The sequence below is a fragment of the Odocoileus virginianus genome, chromosome 9 (genome assembly GCF_023699985.2).
Source record: "Odocoileus virginianus isolate 20LAN1187 ecotype Illinois chromosome 9, Ovbor_1.2, whole genome shotgun sequence".
NCBI classification, from domain to species: Eukaryota; Metazoa; Chordata; class Mammalia; order Artiodactyla; family Cervidae; genus Odocoileus; species Odocoileus virginianus.
In genome coordinates, this window is record NC_069682.1 from 50,931,506 (window position 1) to 50,945,720 (window position 14,215).

At 50.8% G+C, this 14,215-nt stretch overlaps 1 protein-coding gene and 1 long non-coding RNA gene across 5 annotated transcripts in view; one reads left to right on the forward strand and one right to left on the reverse strand.

Moving 5' to 3' along the window:
- Nucleotides 1–2: 2 nt before the first annotated feature.
- On the forward strand, nt 3–4,411 carry LOC110142090 (uncharacterized). Its single transcript, XR_011489554.1, has 2 exons — nt 3–3,239; nt 3,352–4,411. It is a non-coding gene; the product is annotated as an uncharacterized lncRNA (long non-coding RNA).
- A 4,272-nt stretch (nt 4,412–8,683) lies between these two features.
- Nucleotides 8,684–14,215, reverse strand: part of OSBPL2 (oxysterol binding protein like 2) — a 35,431-nt gene continuing 29,899 nt past the window's right edge. For all 4 annotated transcript variants that reach the window (XM_020901114.2, XM_020901118.2, XM_020901117.2 and 1 more), the window contains exons 10-14: nt 12,772–12,895; nt 11,386–11,514; nt 10,016–10,139; nt 9,361–9,451; nt 8,684–9,133 (exon numbers count right to left, since the gene is read on the reverse strand). In XM_020901114.2, coding sequence (XP_020756773.2) covers nt 9,031–9,133; nt 9,361–9,451; nt 10,016–10,139; nt 11,386–11,514; nt 12,772–12,895 — 571 coding nt within the window. In that variant the 3' untranslated portion in view covers nt 8,684–9,030. The remainder of the gene's footprint in view (nt 9,134–9,360; nt 9,452–10,015; nt 10,140–11,385; nt 11,515–12,771; nt 12,896–14,215) is intronic.

The following is a 14,215-nucleotide window of genomic DNA, read 5'->3' on the forward strand; positions in this document are numbered from 1 at the left end:
CTCGCCGCTGATTGGGCTACGTCAGGAGCGGGGCGGGCTCTAGTCTGCGGGCGATTGGCGAGGGCCGCCGCCCGTCCCACCAGCAGACCCGCCCCCGCGCCGGCGGCTCTCTTCCGGAGGAAGCGCGGGCCGGCGGCCCGCGGGCCAGAGCGGCCCCTATTGTTGCTGTGTCATAGGGGCCCGGCGGCGGCCCCTGGCGGCAACGCCGGAAACGGCGAAGCGGTTGCAGGCCGAGCGGCGGACGTTGGACCTGGGACCGAGAACGGGGCGAGGGCACCTGCGGGGCGCGGGGCAGGGTGTCTCAGGTGTGCTGACCGTGCGGGACGCCAGGTTCCTAGCCCCGGGGAAGTAGTCGCCGGCTTAGGGGAGGGGATGTCATAGGACGGCGGGGCCGTGCGGTGTCTTCGCGTCCCTGGGCGAAGGTGACTGCAGCGCTGGACTCAGGTGCGTGGACCCAGCGGTGGTTTCCTGGGGGCCCGTGCGACGCACACGCCGCTGCCCTGCGCCCCGAGACCCTGTTGAGAACTACCCTCCATCCTCCCTGTGCCCTGGGGGTCCCCCAGTCCCCCACAACAGTGACGGCGTGACTGTGCCCCCATCCTCCCCAGACCTCCTGTAATCGGCCGACAAACCTGCTCCTTCATTCCTTGTCTGGTGTATGATGTGTGCAGTCAGAACCGAATAAAATCAGCTGTCCTGCGCACACTGGACGAGGGGAACGGAAGCGCTGCCCTCCCATTGCCTTTACTCCCCTTCACTTACACTTTGTAGTTTCTGCAGAGCAGCACACACACCTGGAGCCCATGCTACAGGTGATGTGTGACTTCCTGCTCCAGAGGCAGGGCCATCCTGAACTGTGTGGCCACCTCCATGCCTGCTTGATTTATCATCAATCCAGAGGAATCGGCTTCCCTTATAGCTCAGTTGGTAAAGAATCTGCCTGCAATGCAGGAAACCTGGGTTTGATTCCTGGGTCGGGAAGATCCACTGAAGAGGGACAAGCAACCCAGCCCAGTATTCTTGCTTAGAGAATCCCATGGACAGAAGAGCCTGGCAGGCTACAGTCAATGGGGCTGCAAGAGTAGGACACGACTTAACTGGCCCCTTCCACCACCACCACAGAGGAACCTGGTGGGCTACAGACCTCCGTGGGGTCTCACAAGAGCTCGCCACCACTTAGCGGCTAAACCACCACCACCATGAACACATCAAATCCATTTTTAAGCTTTTTTTTAAAGGTATAAAAGTGAAAACTATTCTTTTATTCAACATTGTTTTTAAGATGTATTCATGTTGACACATGCAGCTCTAAACATAGTCTATCTTACCTTCTATGTAACATTCTGATGGATAAAACACCACAAGTTCTGTACCCATTGCTTTGTGATCTAATGAGTCTATTTTTTTTGTTTGTTTGTTTGGAAAAATAGAGCTGGTTTTCATTTTAAAATATTTATGTTGATAAATGTGTTTTTAAATTAATATTTATTTTAAAATTTCTAATATGGTAAATATCCATAGATAAAACCCATGTATGCAAAAGCTCTATGGGGATCCTTGATAGTTTTTGAGAGTCTAAAGAGTTCCCAAGACCAAAGTGATGGTAACAGAGACCTGTGAAGAAATTCGGTGTCCTGTGACTGGGGTCATGACCCCCGCAGCAGTACCATCCTGCAAAAGACAGTAAAAAAACAACCTGGCTTCCTTGAGAAGGGACCAGCAGGTGGGGGTCACTGTCCAAAGTCTTGAGAAGTTCAAAAGCTGCCAGCAGAGACCACAGGGATAGCAACTTTCTAGAACCTGAAGACCCTTCTGGGTAGTGACCTCGGTGGGGCCTCAAATGAGCACTTCCTTGTCCCAAACCAAGGGAGCTTGTGTCCTGGGAGGCTCAAAAGAGAAAGCTTTATACACTTTCACTGGTTTCTGTGAAAACCAGTAAGGAGATGAGCTACTGGTAGATGGCCATCGTGGAGGCAAGTCCATGTGTCCCCCACCCCCCGCCCCAGTATATACTCTGGGAACTGGGCCCCGCAGCAGAAAAAGCAAACCCAGTCCTTCTCCCTGAGCCTCAGCACCTCCCCCAGGTGAAAGGGAAGGGTGCAGTGACTGTGGGCACAGGGAGGGTCGACAAGGAAGCTGAGTGCCCAGACATCTCCTAAGGAGGGTGTACAGATGGCCTGACGTGCAGGAAAGGATGGTGGACAGCATTATTCATAGGGGAAATGCAAATTAAAACACATGGATTAGAATGGCATAAAAAAGGAAAAGCGACAGTACTAAGTGCTGGGGAGTCTTTGGTGCTGGAAATACAAAATGGCCCAGCCACTTAAAAAAAATGTTTGGCAGGTGGCTTTTGTTGTTGTTTTCTTTTTCTTTATTTAATTATAATTTTCTTTTTTAGAGAAATTTCATGTCCACAGCAAAACTGAACAGAAAGTAGAGTTCCCACACACCCCATCCAACAGCCCTGCCACCACCCACATCCCCAACCAGAGCTGTGTGTTTGCTACAACCCATGCTCAAACACTGGAGAAGGAAATGGCAACCCACTCCAGTATTCTTGCCTGGAGAAGCCCATGGACAGAGGAGCCCGGAGGGCTACAATCCATAGGATCGCAAAGTCAGACATAACCGAAGCAAGTTAGCACATGCTCATATGTGGACATATCACGTCACCAAGAGTCCAGAGTTTACATCAGAGTTCACGCTCCGTCTTATACATCCACATGTTCAGACAAATGCTTAGTGACATGTGTCCATCTTCACAGAATCACATAGAGCGTGCTCACTGCCCTGAAAATCTGATGTCCTCTCCCCGTCCTTCCCTCCCTCTTGCTTAATTCCTAGCAACCATTGATTTTTTTTCCCCCAGTTTTTTATTATGGTAAAATGACACATAACAGAAAGTTTACCATCCTAATCTCTCTTTAAGTGTAGGGTTCAGTGGTAGTAAGTACATTCAAAATGTTGTGCAGCTATCACCACCATCCATCTTCAACCTTCTCATTTGGGAAAACTGAAACTCCATCTCCATTAGACACTGACTCCCCATCGCCCTCTTCCCCCAACACACCACCATTCTACTTTCAGCATGAATTTGACTGCTCTCGGCACCTATCAAATTGTACAGTACTTGTCTTTTTTGTGACTGTTTTTTCACTCAGCATAATGTCCTCGGGTTTCATCCATGTTGCAGCAAGTGTCAGAATCCCCTTCCTAAGGCTGAGTAATCTTCCGCTGTAAGTATGTCTACACCACATTTTGCTTATGCGTTCATCAGTGCAGGGATGCTTGGGTTATTTCCACAGCTCAGCTATTGTGAATAATGCTGTTATGAACATGACTTCCCAGGTGGCGCTCATGGTAAAGATCCTGCTTCCCAATGCAGAAGACTTAAGAGACCCTGGTTTGATCCCTGGGTCAGGAAGATCCCCTGAAGAAGGGAATGGCAACCCATTCCCATATTCTTGCCTGGGAAATCCCATGGACAGAGGAGCCTGGCAGGCTGCAGTCCATGCGGTTGCAAAGTGTTGGACACGACTAAAGTGACTAAGCACACACGAACGTGACTGAACAAATATCACTTCAAGGCCCTGCTTTCAGTTCTTTGGGGGTAAATACTCAGAATGGAATTGCTGGATTATATGGTAATTCTATTTTTAAGTTTTTGAGAAACCGCCATACTGTTTGCCACAGTGGCTGTACCATTTTATTCCTACTAACAGTGCACAAATCTTCATGTTTCTCCACATCCTTGCCCAAACTTGTTGTTTCTGGGTTGTTGTTGTTTTTTTTTTAATATACTGGCCATCCTAATGGGTGTGGTATTTCATTGTAGCTTTGATTTTCATTTCTCCAGTGATTAGTGATGTTGAACATGTTTTCACGTGCTTATTGGCCATCTGTTTATCTTCTTTGGAAAAATGTTTATTCAAGTCCTTGCCTATTTTTGAATCAGCTTTTTTTGTTGTTATTGAGTTTTATGAGGTCTCTGTATATTCTAGATATTAATCTGTTATCAGATGTTTGATTTGCAAATATTTTCTCCCACTCTTTGGGTTGCCTTTTTACTCTGATGCTAGTGTCTGATGCACAAAATATGTTTAAATTTTCATGAAGTACAACTTGTTTATTTTTCTTCACTTGTTGCCTGTGCCTTTGGTGTTATATCCAAGAAATAATTGCCACATCCAAAGTTGTGAGCTTTGTGTTCTATCTTTTCTTCTAAGAAGTTATTGTTTAGGTTTCACATTTAGACCTTTGATACATTCCAATTTTTGTAAATGGTGTGAGGTAAGGGTCAACTCCATTCTTTTGCATATGACTATCCAGTTTTCCCAGCACCATGTATTGAAAAGACAGTCCTTCCTCCCTTGAACCTTGCCATTAAACTATTTATGTTGATAGTGTTGATGGTTACAAGATGGCATGAATCTGTCAACTGTACACAAGGGTGACTGTCACTGTGTGTCAAGGTTTGAATTCCACTTCCTCCACTTACCTGCTCTGAAGCCTCAGGCAAGCCCATCTTCCTGCACCCCCTCTTCCTCCTCAGTGGGTGGGACTGGGTGGTAATTTGGGGGATTAAGCAGCCAGGACACCAGGTGCAGGCTCTGGCAGGCCTGGGTTCTCTGTGGTCCCCATTGTCAGACATGGTGGCCAGGGTGGGGGCCCCACATCTATCTAATGCCCACCTGGGCATTCCCAGGGCAACAAAGTTGTATGAACAGTCTGTCTCTCTGCCCAGAGCTCTCGTGGCTACTGCATAGCTCACCCTTCTGGAAAGCACACAGCCAGTGGGCACCTAGAGTGGCGGTCGGGCACAGGGACCGCAGAGTCAAGCTGGCTGACATCGTGTTCTGGGTATTTCATTGCTTCTGGCAATGGGCTCCAGTCCCCGGAGAACCCAGACCCCTTCCTCCATCTTGCATGCCTGAGCCCCCTCTTCACTGTAATAAGCAGTTTTCTGAAACAATCTGTTTGCTGGGCCAGTCCTACAGGACTACAGTCCAAACGTCTGTCGCCTGGTCTCCAGGACACATACACAGCCAATTTGCAGTCCTTTCCAGAGAGGCCAGAGCAGCAAACAGTGAAGAAGTGTTCAGTTCAAAACACGTCAGCTGCCGCCCTATGCTACAAGTCTCTACTCAAAACCAGGGTTTAACATCTATCTCCACTGACCTGTCCAGTCCTCCCCCAAATCTGCAAATGACTGATTCCATCTACGTGGACGAACACTGACAGTTACTACATATTATAAAGTTATGACAATAAAGCCACTTCATTACGTGTTTCTTGCCTGACCTTTTCGTGCTGCATGGATAGGATGAACTGTTCCTGCAGTGATGGAGGGAGGACCCTGTCTGTGTGTTGTCACCTTCTGCAGAGACCAGGGAGCCCTTCGCCATGCCTCTGGTCCAGGACAGCCAGTTCAGAGAGGGAGAGGAACAGGGCCTCCAGTCAAGGGCTGACTGTCCAAAAAACTTGTGCCAGGAGATTTTGAAATGGTGTCTTCACTTTGTGAAACCCTCATGCTGAGAACACACAGGATAGTGAAGCCCAAAGGTGACGAGGATTGAGGGAAAGGCTGCCTGATGTCCTGCAGGGGGTTACAGGCCCTTCTGTCAAGGAACCCGATCTTCATGCCCACTTTGGACACAGGAAGGTCCTTCGGAAGATGAAACCAGGCCCTGCAGGAACTTTCTGTTGACTAGACTCTCCTGTGGCGTCGACAGCTCCCCACAGGGCACAAGGCTTCACTGAGCCGCCCCTCCCCTCCTCGCAAGAGGGTCGACAGGATGCGAGGGCTATCCTCGCTTCTGATTTTTGGAAGCTTGCTAGCATTGTAAATGGCAACCCACTCCGGAATTCTTGTCTGAAGAACCCCATGGACAGAGGAGCCTGGTAGGCTCCTGCGTCCATAGGGTCGCAAAGTGTCAGACAGGACTGAAGTGACTTAACATTAGGAGTGTAAATGATGTCTTCTTGGTGGATGCTCGAGGCGAATTTGTTCTCCTCCCAGGAGCAGGTGTCCTGAAAGAAAGCCACCTGCTGCAGCAACCTGAGGGGCTGCCTGGCTGGAAGATTCTGGGCCTTTCTCTCATTCTGTTCTGACTTCCTAGCCACGGGCCTGACAAGGACCCAGCAGCAGATGGCGACGCCTTTGGCTGGACACCTCCACACTCACTGCAACAGGTGGCTGGAAGCATCAGCAAGGGCTGTCCAGACACCCAGAGGCCATCAGCGCTGGGTTGGGTGCTTCTCCCCAGGTGTTAAGCAGGAGGTTCCTTCCAGGAGCCCCAGCATCATCTCTGGGGACAAGGTCTGAAAGGGAGATGCTGCTAAGAACACGGTCAGAGCTGATCCTTGGGGCCCTGCTGGTGCCATTGCCAGCTCCGTTTACTTGGGGAGGCTGTGATGACACCTGGCCATGTGTGGCCAATGCCCTGCGCAGACCTGTGAGCCTATGAAGGAGCAGTGGTCGGCCTGGCACCTTGGTTTTCTCCTCACAGAGCCACCACACTGTGGGGTGGAGGGGCCTGGCCTTCACGGAAGCCTGCAGTGGCCAAACACAGCACTGCCTATGAGGGCTGGGCCCGCTTCTCTGATGCCTTCTTGTGACTAGGGGCCACACCTGGTGAGGAGCCTGCCAGTGCTGGGGCGGCCCTGACCCTTGACCCCACCAGGGAGAGCAGCACCCCACCTGGAGGGGACCAGCCTATGCGGCTCAGGGACACAGACACTGCATTGGCCCCAGCCCCAGATGGCCTGTGAAGTCCGGCCAGCTCCAGTGTGCGTACAGCAGGTCCATCGGCCACCATGTTGCCTGTGTGGCTGGCTCCCCAGTGGCTCTCAGAACCTTTCACTAAATCAACACAGACCTGAACTTTCAGAGGCAGCAGAACCAAAGCTTGAAGGTCTTTTGGTGAAGTGGGTCCTACTTTTCATCCCACAAGGACATTCCAAATTACAAGGTTGCTCTGAAAACCACCCAGGCCCTCCATCCAAGCTACGATCACCCACTGGGGGCCCATGACAAGGCCATGCCCTCCACACACGGTCATGGGGGGGTCGTCTCTTAAAAGCAAATCCCACGGGAACACTCTTTTATTAAAGAGAGACCCCTGACATCCCAGTGCATCATGGTGGCCAAGCTGAGGGGCAGCTCTGGTGCGTGTTGAAAACTTGTGCTGCCTGCGCTTTGGAGTCCCAGGCCATCCTGCCCATTCTCCTTCTACTTGAATCGGGCTTGAAGGAAGCAGCAATGGGGACTACGCTGTGGGATCTGACCTTGGGGAGGACCCAGGGATGCAGATGAAAGTGTCGGTCACTCAGTCATGTTCAACTCTGTGTGACCCCACAGACTGTGTAGCCTGCCAGGCTCCTCTGTCCATGGGATTCTCCAGGCAAGAATACTGAAGTGGTTGCCATTCTCTTCTCCAGAGGATCCTCCTGACCCAGGGACTGAACCTGGGTCTCCTACATTGCAGGCAGATTCTTTACCGTCTGAGCCTGCAGGGAAGTCCCCAGAGATGCAAACCTTGCAGCAAATTACTGGAGTGGTAAGAAACAGGACAATCTGTGAAAGCTGTCAACTGCCCTAAACACCATTGCTCTAAACGTGTCCGGGTCCCCCAACCTCACATTCCCCAGAAAAGCAGTTTGTTTTAGTTGCCGGCCCCCACCAGGGATACAGGGCTCCCAATGCTAATGACCAGGTGTGTCAGCACCTCCTCTCTGCAAAACTCTGAGACCACACATGCTTGGGGCCTCTGTGTGGTCTGGGGGCCTCTGCATGTTCCAGGGACCTGGCTTGAGTCCCACCAGGCAGATGCCCTGGAACTCGACCGTGGCATCACACCTCCGGTTTCCAAAGCTACAGAATCAAGCCTTCAGAACAAGGGTTCACTTTTAAAAGTGTTTTAATTACAAATGTGGTTTTGAAGCCAGGACACACAATGCCGACACCCTCTTGCTGAGAACCCACACTGTGTACAGCTGCATGTGTGTAGCATGTATGCACTTGTGCATGTGTGCACACGGCAGATTGTCTTCGATTCAAAGAGCTCTGCCACGGCCAGTGGTGTTGGCATCTCTACAGAAAGTAAACAGTCACAGGGTGTAGATGTGTGCGGAGGTGGACACGCACAGAGGTGAGGACACCCCCGAGGCGGGTCACACATGCAAGACAGGAACACGAGTGCTGCAGGGACAGGTAGACTGTCGTGCGTGCGGGACTCACTCTGTGTGACGGCATGGCCTGCAGCGAGGGGGAGCCTCAGGGACCAGAGGGCTAGGAGCCATCTGGGAACTACTGGTCAGAGTTTCTGGCCACCCTCGTTGTCATGGTAATGCTTCATTTTGGACAGTGTAAAGTGGTGATTAATGCCTATCTTGCTCTTCAGCAAAGTATTATTCAAGTAGTTTGAACTTAAATATTTTCAAAGTAATCTTTACATTATCGAAGATTGATTAAAAAATACAAACTCTGACAATTTTTCATTTCATTCAATCGGCTGCTTTGAAAACCTCCACTTCCGTGTTACCGTGATCTAAAAAGCAATTCCTGGTCTGTATAAGGCTCCTGGTGGGACTTTTCTCAAGATCCATCTTTTCCTGTTATTGGTTCAGATTTAAAATATTTTTAGAAACCCTTTGCCGCTGCATTACGAGGAGGAATATGGACCCTTCCCATTAATTCCTTTATTTATAACTTTTTGTAATGAAGAAGGTACTGTACTCTACGCCAGCCCAGCTCGTCCTGTCACATAAAGGGAACTGTAAAGACTGTTCCTTCTCAAACCTTAATGGAAACATGATGATCCCAAGGGAAGTTTTATGAAGAGGCTGCAACAGTAGTAAAATGTTTGGCAATCAAAAGTTAATTAGAATTAAATCCTCAACCAGGGACGGTGCAATCTCCACGAACAGTCATGAGAAAAGCTGGTTTCTGCCGTGGCGGAAGCTCAGAGCAGCCGCTTGACGGAGTCCAGCCTCTGGGTCTCCGGGTCTGGGGGCCGGTCCGGCCTCTCAGTAGATGTCGGGGCAGCCTGAGAAATCCCGCTCGAAGTAGCCCCCTGCGTACAGCCAGTCGGGGGTCCCAGTGTACGGGTTACTGCCTCGGTGAAACCACCTGTGACACAGAGCGGGTGGTCAGGAGGCCGGTGGCCTTTTCTCCACGTGGGGTCACGGCCCCTCCAGTTAGCGCCGTCACCTGACATGTCCTCTCACATGCAGCCCAGGCTGCAAGCCGCAGTCTCATGGGACACGGGGTAGCTTCGCTCAGCCCCTCCTCACTGCCCCCAGGTGGGTCGGTCTATGCCTCCCCCGCCCCATCCCCGTGGCCGCTGGGTGCCTCACCGCGTCTGCCACTCAGCCTCCTCCCGGGCCCGCTCCCTCCGGGCCTCCCTCTGCTTCTCCTCCAGCCGCTCCTTCTCCTGGCTTGCCAGATCTAGGTGCAAGCACGGGGCAGGTCAGGGACCAGGGCGACGGGCAGAGGTGAGGCTGAGAAAGTGGATGAGGGACACCCCACATCCCCCCCACCCAACCCCACCCAGGTGGGAAGCCACACACAGGGAACCATAGGCAGTAAGTGTGCGGGAAACCAGACCCAGACACAAGCCCACAGCCAGGCCCAGGCCCCAGGGCAGCCAGCGCCCCACAGAGGGGCCGTGAGGTAGGACAGGCATGGGGGGGGACCCTCCACACCAGAGACTTTCAAATAACTTCTGAAATGTAACGTTACTGTCTGTTGAACCTAGTAAGAAAATCGGGGACTTGTATAATATTTTGTATATATTCTCTTTCATTTCTTTTTTCTAGTAACTTAATCTTATTTTATTTATAAAAGAAGAGGCCTGCATCAAACTAGAAGCTTTACAACTCTTCCCCACAGACGGTTTGAGAAGCACGTCGAGATGTGATGTGTGTTCAGTTAATGGGGATGCGTTCCTTTCCCGCACCACCCACGTGGCCAGGGCTGGGTGCCCGGTCAGCCCCACATGCGAACACGCACCCATGTTGCCGTTCTCCATGCCTCGGATGTCGGGGCGTAGCCGGCAGTCAGTGGGGGCCAGGATCTTCTCCATGCCTGTCTCCAGTTCGTTGAGACTCACTGTGAAGCTGGTGAAGTTGTACATCTGGGGGGTAGGCACAGAGTCGTTACTATAAACGATACTCTTTTCCGCACTTGCCTGGGTCTCCTCGGGGGCTGATCCTCTCCACCCCCACAGAAGGCACCCAGACTCTCACTGTGACATCTGACCTGCACATCTGTCTCCTCATGCCCCAGGGGTCCGAGAGGAATCTCTATCTCAACCCCTTCGCGGTGGGGTCTGCCGCCTCCTGACACCCAGACCTGGGGGCTTGCCTCCCTCCGGCCCCTTCTGCTCTGGCCCCGAAGCCTATCTCCACAAGTGGCTGGAGGGGCCCCTGGTCCCTCAAATGACCCCATGGTTCCCCACTTCATGTACAGTAAGAGAGGAGATTGGACTCTGGCCGCTCCCCTGCCCGAATGCGGCCCTCTGGCCAATGGCCCGAGCTCCCTAGTCCTTGCCCCATGTACCCGTGTCCCCAGGAGGCCCACCTCCAGCCCATCAGACCGGTCATTCTGCTGTGTGGAGCCGCAGTCCTCACCCATCTGTCCTCAGGCTCTACTCCAAGGGACCTGGACCCACCTACTCCAACCCAGTAAACGTTCACTGAACCAAAGAAATGGGTGTGATTTCTAGTTTTTACTGGTTTTGTGTGTGTGTGTGTGTGTGTATGATCTTTAAACAGAAGCTTTTTCTCTATTATTTTATAATTTGTATTCCACTGAAACTGCAGTAATGGCTGTGCTGAGATCATCTATTTATCGCTGAATGTTTGTTTCTTTTATTTTGCACAGGTTGTGGCTTTACTTAAAGGATGTGACAAAAAATTTTTTAAAAATCTATGGTACACTGTATATATAAATAATATAAAATTTATAATATATTAAAATGAATTTTACTATACATTTATCATATAATTATTTTTATATATTAAACATTACTGTATGTAATATAATCATTTTACCATAGGTAACAAAATTATAAGTGCAATTTTCCAATTTTATCATAGGTACCAAAATTACAAGTGCAACTTTCCAAAATAAATATCAAAAATGTATTTAAGGACTTAAATTGACAAGTCAGAAAAACAATCTCTTGCAACCAGTTTGGAAACCCTTGTGGTCAGACACAGCCAGTGTAGACACTGAGAGTTCGCAGTGTAACCGGGTCCTGAGGTGTGTGTGGATGCCTGAGCTGAGTGCTGACAGGTGGGGGTCATAGGGCTCGGAGGACAGGGAGCCCCAGGGGTGACAGGATGGCAGGGGGCCTGCCTAGGGCCGGGCGCACAGACCTGAGCGGAGTTGGGGGGCCGGGTATTGACTCTCCAGAGTAGCTTGCTGCCTGGAATGACCTGCACCGTCTCCTGAGACTCGGGCACAGTGTCCGCCACATCGCCATCAGCCTTCTCAGGGCCATCGTCCTGAAAGACACAGCACCCACTGCCCCCGGAGCCCTAGCAGACCCTCCCAAGCCCCCGAGAGGGCAGCAGGCACCACGCTCCTGGTAGGGGAGCCCATGTGGCCTCCTGAGCCTGACTGGATGGGGTGACACCTCCTCAGGCAGCCGAGGGAGCCCCCAAGTGGTCCTCTCCCCACACGCTTCCCTTCTGCACACGTGGTGACTTCAGGGTGTCTCAGCGTCTCTAGACTAAGCCCTAACTGGGGGGTCACATCTCAATAGAAAACTACAACTGCTACTTCCTTTTCAAAAGCAGTGGGACCTGGAGAAGAAGAGTGGCTTTCAGTTAGCTGAGGGAGATACTTAATTACAACGAGCACAGCCTGGCAGTCTTCCCTGCCTGCGGGCTACACGGTGTGGTGCCAGAAGCTAAGTGAAGACACACAGCAGCGGTTTGCACCCCCATGAAATGCTCCCTCCTTGTGACGTCACCCCGAGCGGCAACACAGCCAAGCAAATGCACTAAACATGTCAGTAAACAGATTTAACATCTGCTGTATGGTCTTCAAATGGAACTTTACTTTTTTTTTTAGTTTAAAGGAGTATTTTTTAGAAAAGATGTCTAATAGCACCTGTGAAATATTACAATATAAAAAACCAACAGGGACGTCCCAGGCAGTCCAGTGGCTAAGACTCTGAGCTTCCCCTATAGGGGGCGCAGGTGTGATCCCTGATCAGGGAACTAAGTTCCCCGACGCCACATGCCTCGTGTCTTGGCCAAAAACAAAACAAGAAACACTAATAAATCTCAGCAGAAGTTGAAGATTCTGTTAAATAGATATTGAACACCTCGGGTTTGGTACATTCTAATTTATCATCTAGAAAAACGTGACACCTCTTTTGAACTACTGCCTCTAGTTTTAGGCTCAAGGAGAATTAGTCTTAAGATAATCAGTATTGGGTTTTATCACCTGGAACTCAGAACTAGAAATGCAGAAAGGACATCCACTTGCTTGTCTACTGGGTCTCAGGTAACAAGGTGCGGGGACAGGAGATGTATCAAGAAATATCCAGAAGGAAATGGAGGCACCCTCTGATCCTTCCAGGTAGGGCGGTGGGTAGAGGCACCCCAGCACCTGGCCGTCCAGAATCAGGCGGACAAGCACCTTCACTCTGAGAGACAGATTCTGTAATCCATCCCCTCCAGCTGGATCACAAAGGCACTGTCTGGCCAGGCCCCCACACCCTCACTGGGGACTCCCCCACAGCAGCCCCATACCGGTTTCGTCTTCCGCAGGGAGTCCCCTCTTCTCTCCTGCTTCCTGAAGGACTCGTATGTGACGGGGTCTATGCCCCACAAGCACTCCGTCCACTTGCCATAGATCATGAAAAGCTTCTTTTTGCTGGAGGGAAAGGGAATTTTTAAAAGCGAGTAACAGTGATCAGCAACCATTCATCCAGACACGCAGCACCCTAACTTGACCCCAAATCAATCCTCATTGTCAGACTTCTTGTAAACCCCAGGATACTGCTGGTGCAAACATGCAGACGGAAAGTTCCATTTCAGTATCGCCACTCACAGCTTTTAGACTAACTCTTCACACTCCTTTGCCAAAGCAGGGAAGAGAAAACAAGGGTACAAGAACCTGAAGGGCTGCGGGAGGCAGCTGGGGTGAGAACAAGTGTGTAACGTAACACCCTATGAGCCTGTCATTTTTTAAATACACTACATCTTTAAGTACCATGTCTCCTGCAGCCCCTTCTCTATATGTTCTATAAACAACCCTCCCCACATTCAGCTGCCGCTGCCTCTTCAGCTCCATAACCTGGAGTCAGACCCCCATCACTTCCGCCCACAGCCTCCAGAGAGGGCGCTCTGCCTGATTCCCAAGGAACAATGCATGCTGTGCCCTGTTCTCCTTTCCCGCATCTTCCTGGGTGAGCAGGGAGTTGACCATGTGCTCCTGGAAGGCCGTGCTGGCAGCCGAGGGCCATGCTGGGAGGGCACCTGTGCCTCAGAGGTTGGGCTTGGAGGGTGGCAGGCGGAGACACATGGCCGGTGCTCTCTGTCCAATTTGGGATGGAAAACCAGAAACTCGGAGCTGGGCTGGTGCAGGTGGGTGTCCACTGCTGCAGCCCGTGTCTGTAGGCCAGCTGACTGCGTTCTCTCTCTGGGCTGACTCTGCAGGGCTGGTCGATGCCAGCGCTCTGAACAGGACTGCTATCCTGTGAAGCTGCACGCCAAGTCCCAACAGATTTCAAGGGGCGAAGTGGTCAGAGTCCTAAGTCTAAAGGTACTTAAGGGATTTGAACAGGTGAACGTCTGACACCCAACAGAGTGGGATAGACTTTTACCCACTGCTTTACACTAGGAACTATTTCTACCTGAAAATGTACATATTTTAGGAGCTGAAAGGAGTCTTATGGCTGTTATGTGGTCCAAGTTACTTGATGGAAAAAAAAAAAGAGAGAGAAACTGAGACCCAACACATAGCGTAACTAACTCAAAGCAGGGAAGAATCCCCCAAACTTGTTAAAATACTACTGGTCATTTCTCTGCTCACAGAAACTTGAACAAGTCCCAGATTTCCTGACAGGAACGAAAAAATCATGTGGGAAAGGATGCCCGTAAACGAGTGTCTGGGTTTTGCCTGACAACCATATTGAGCCCAGCAGAGAGAGCGAAACACGAGGTCAGATTCTAAAACCGTGACTTCTGCAGA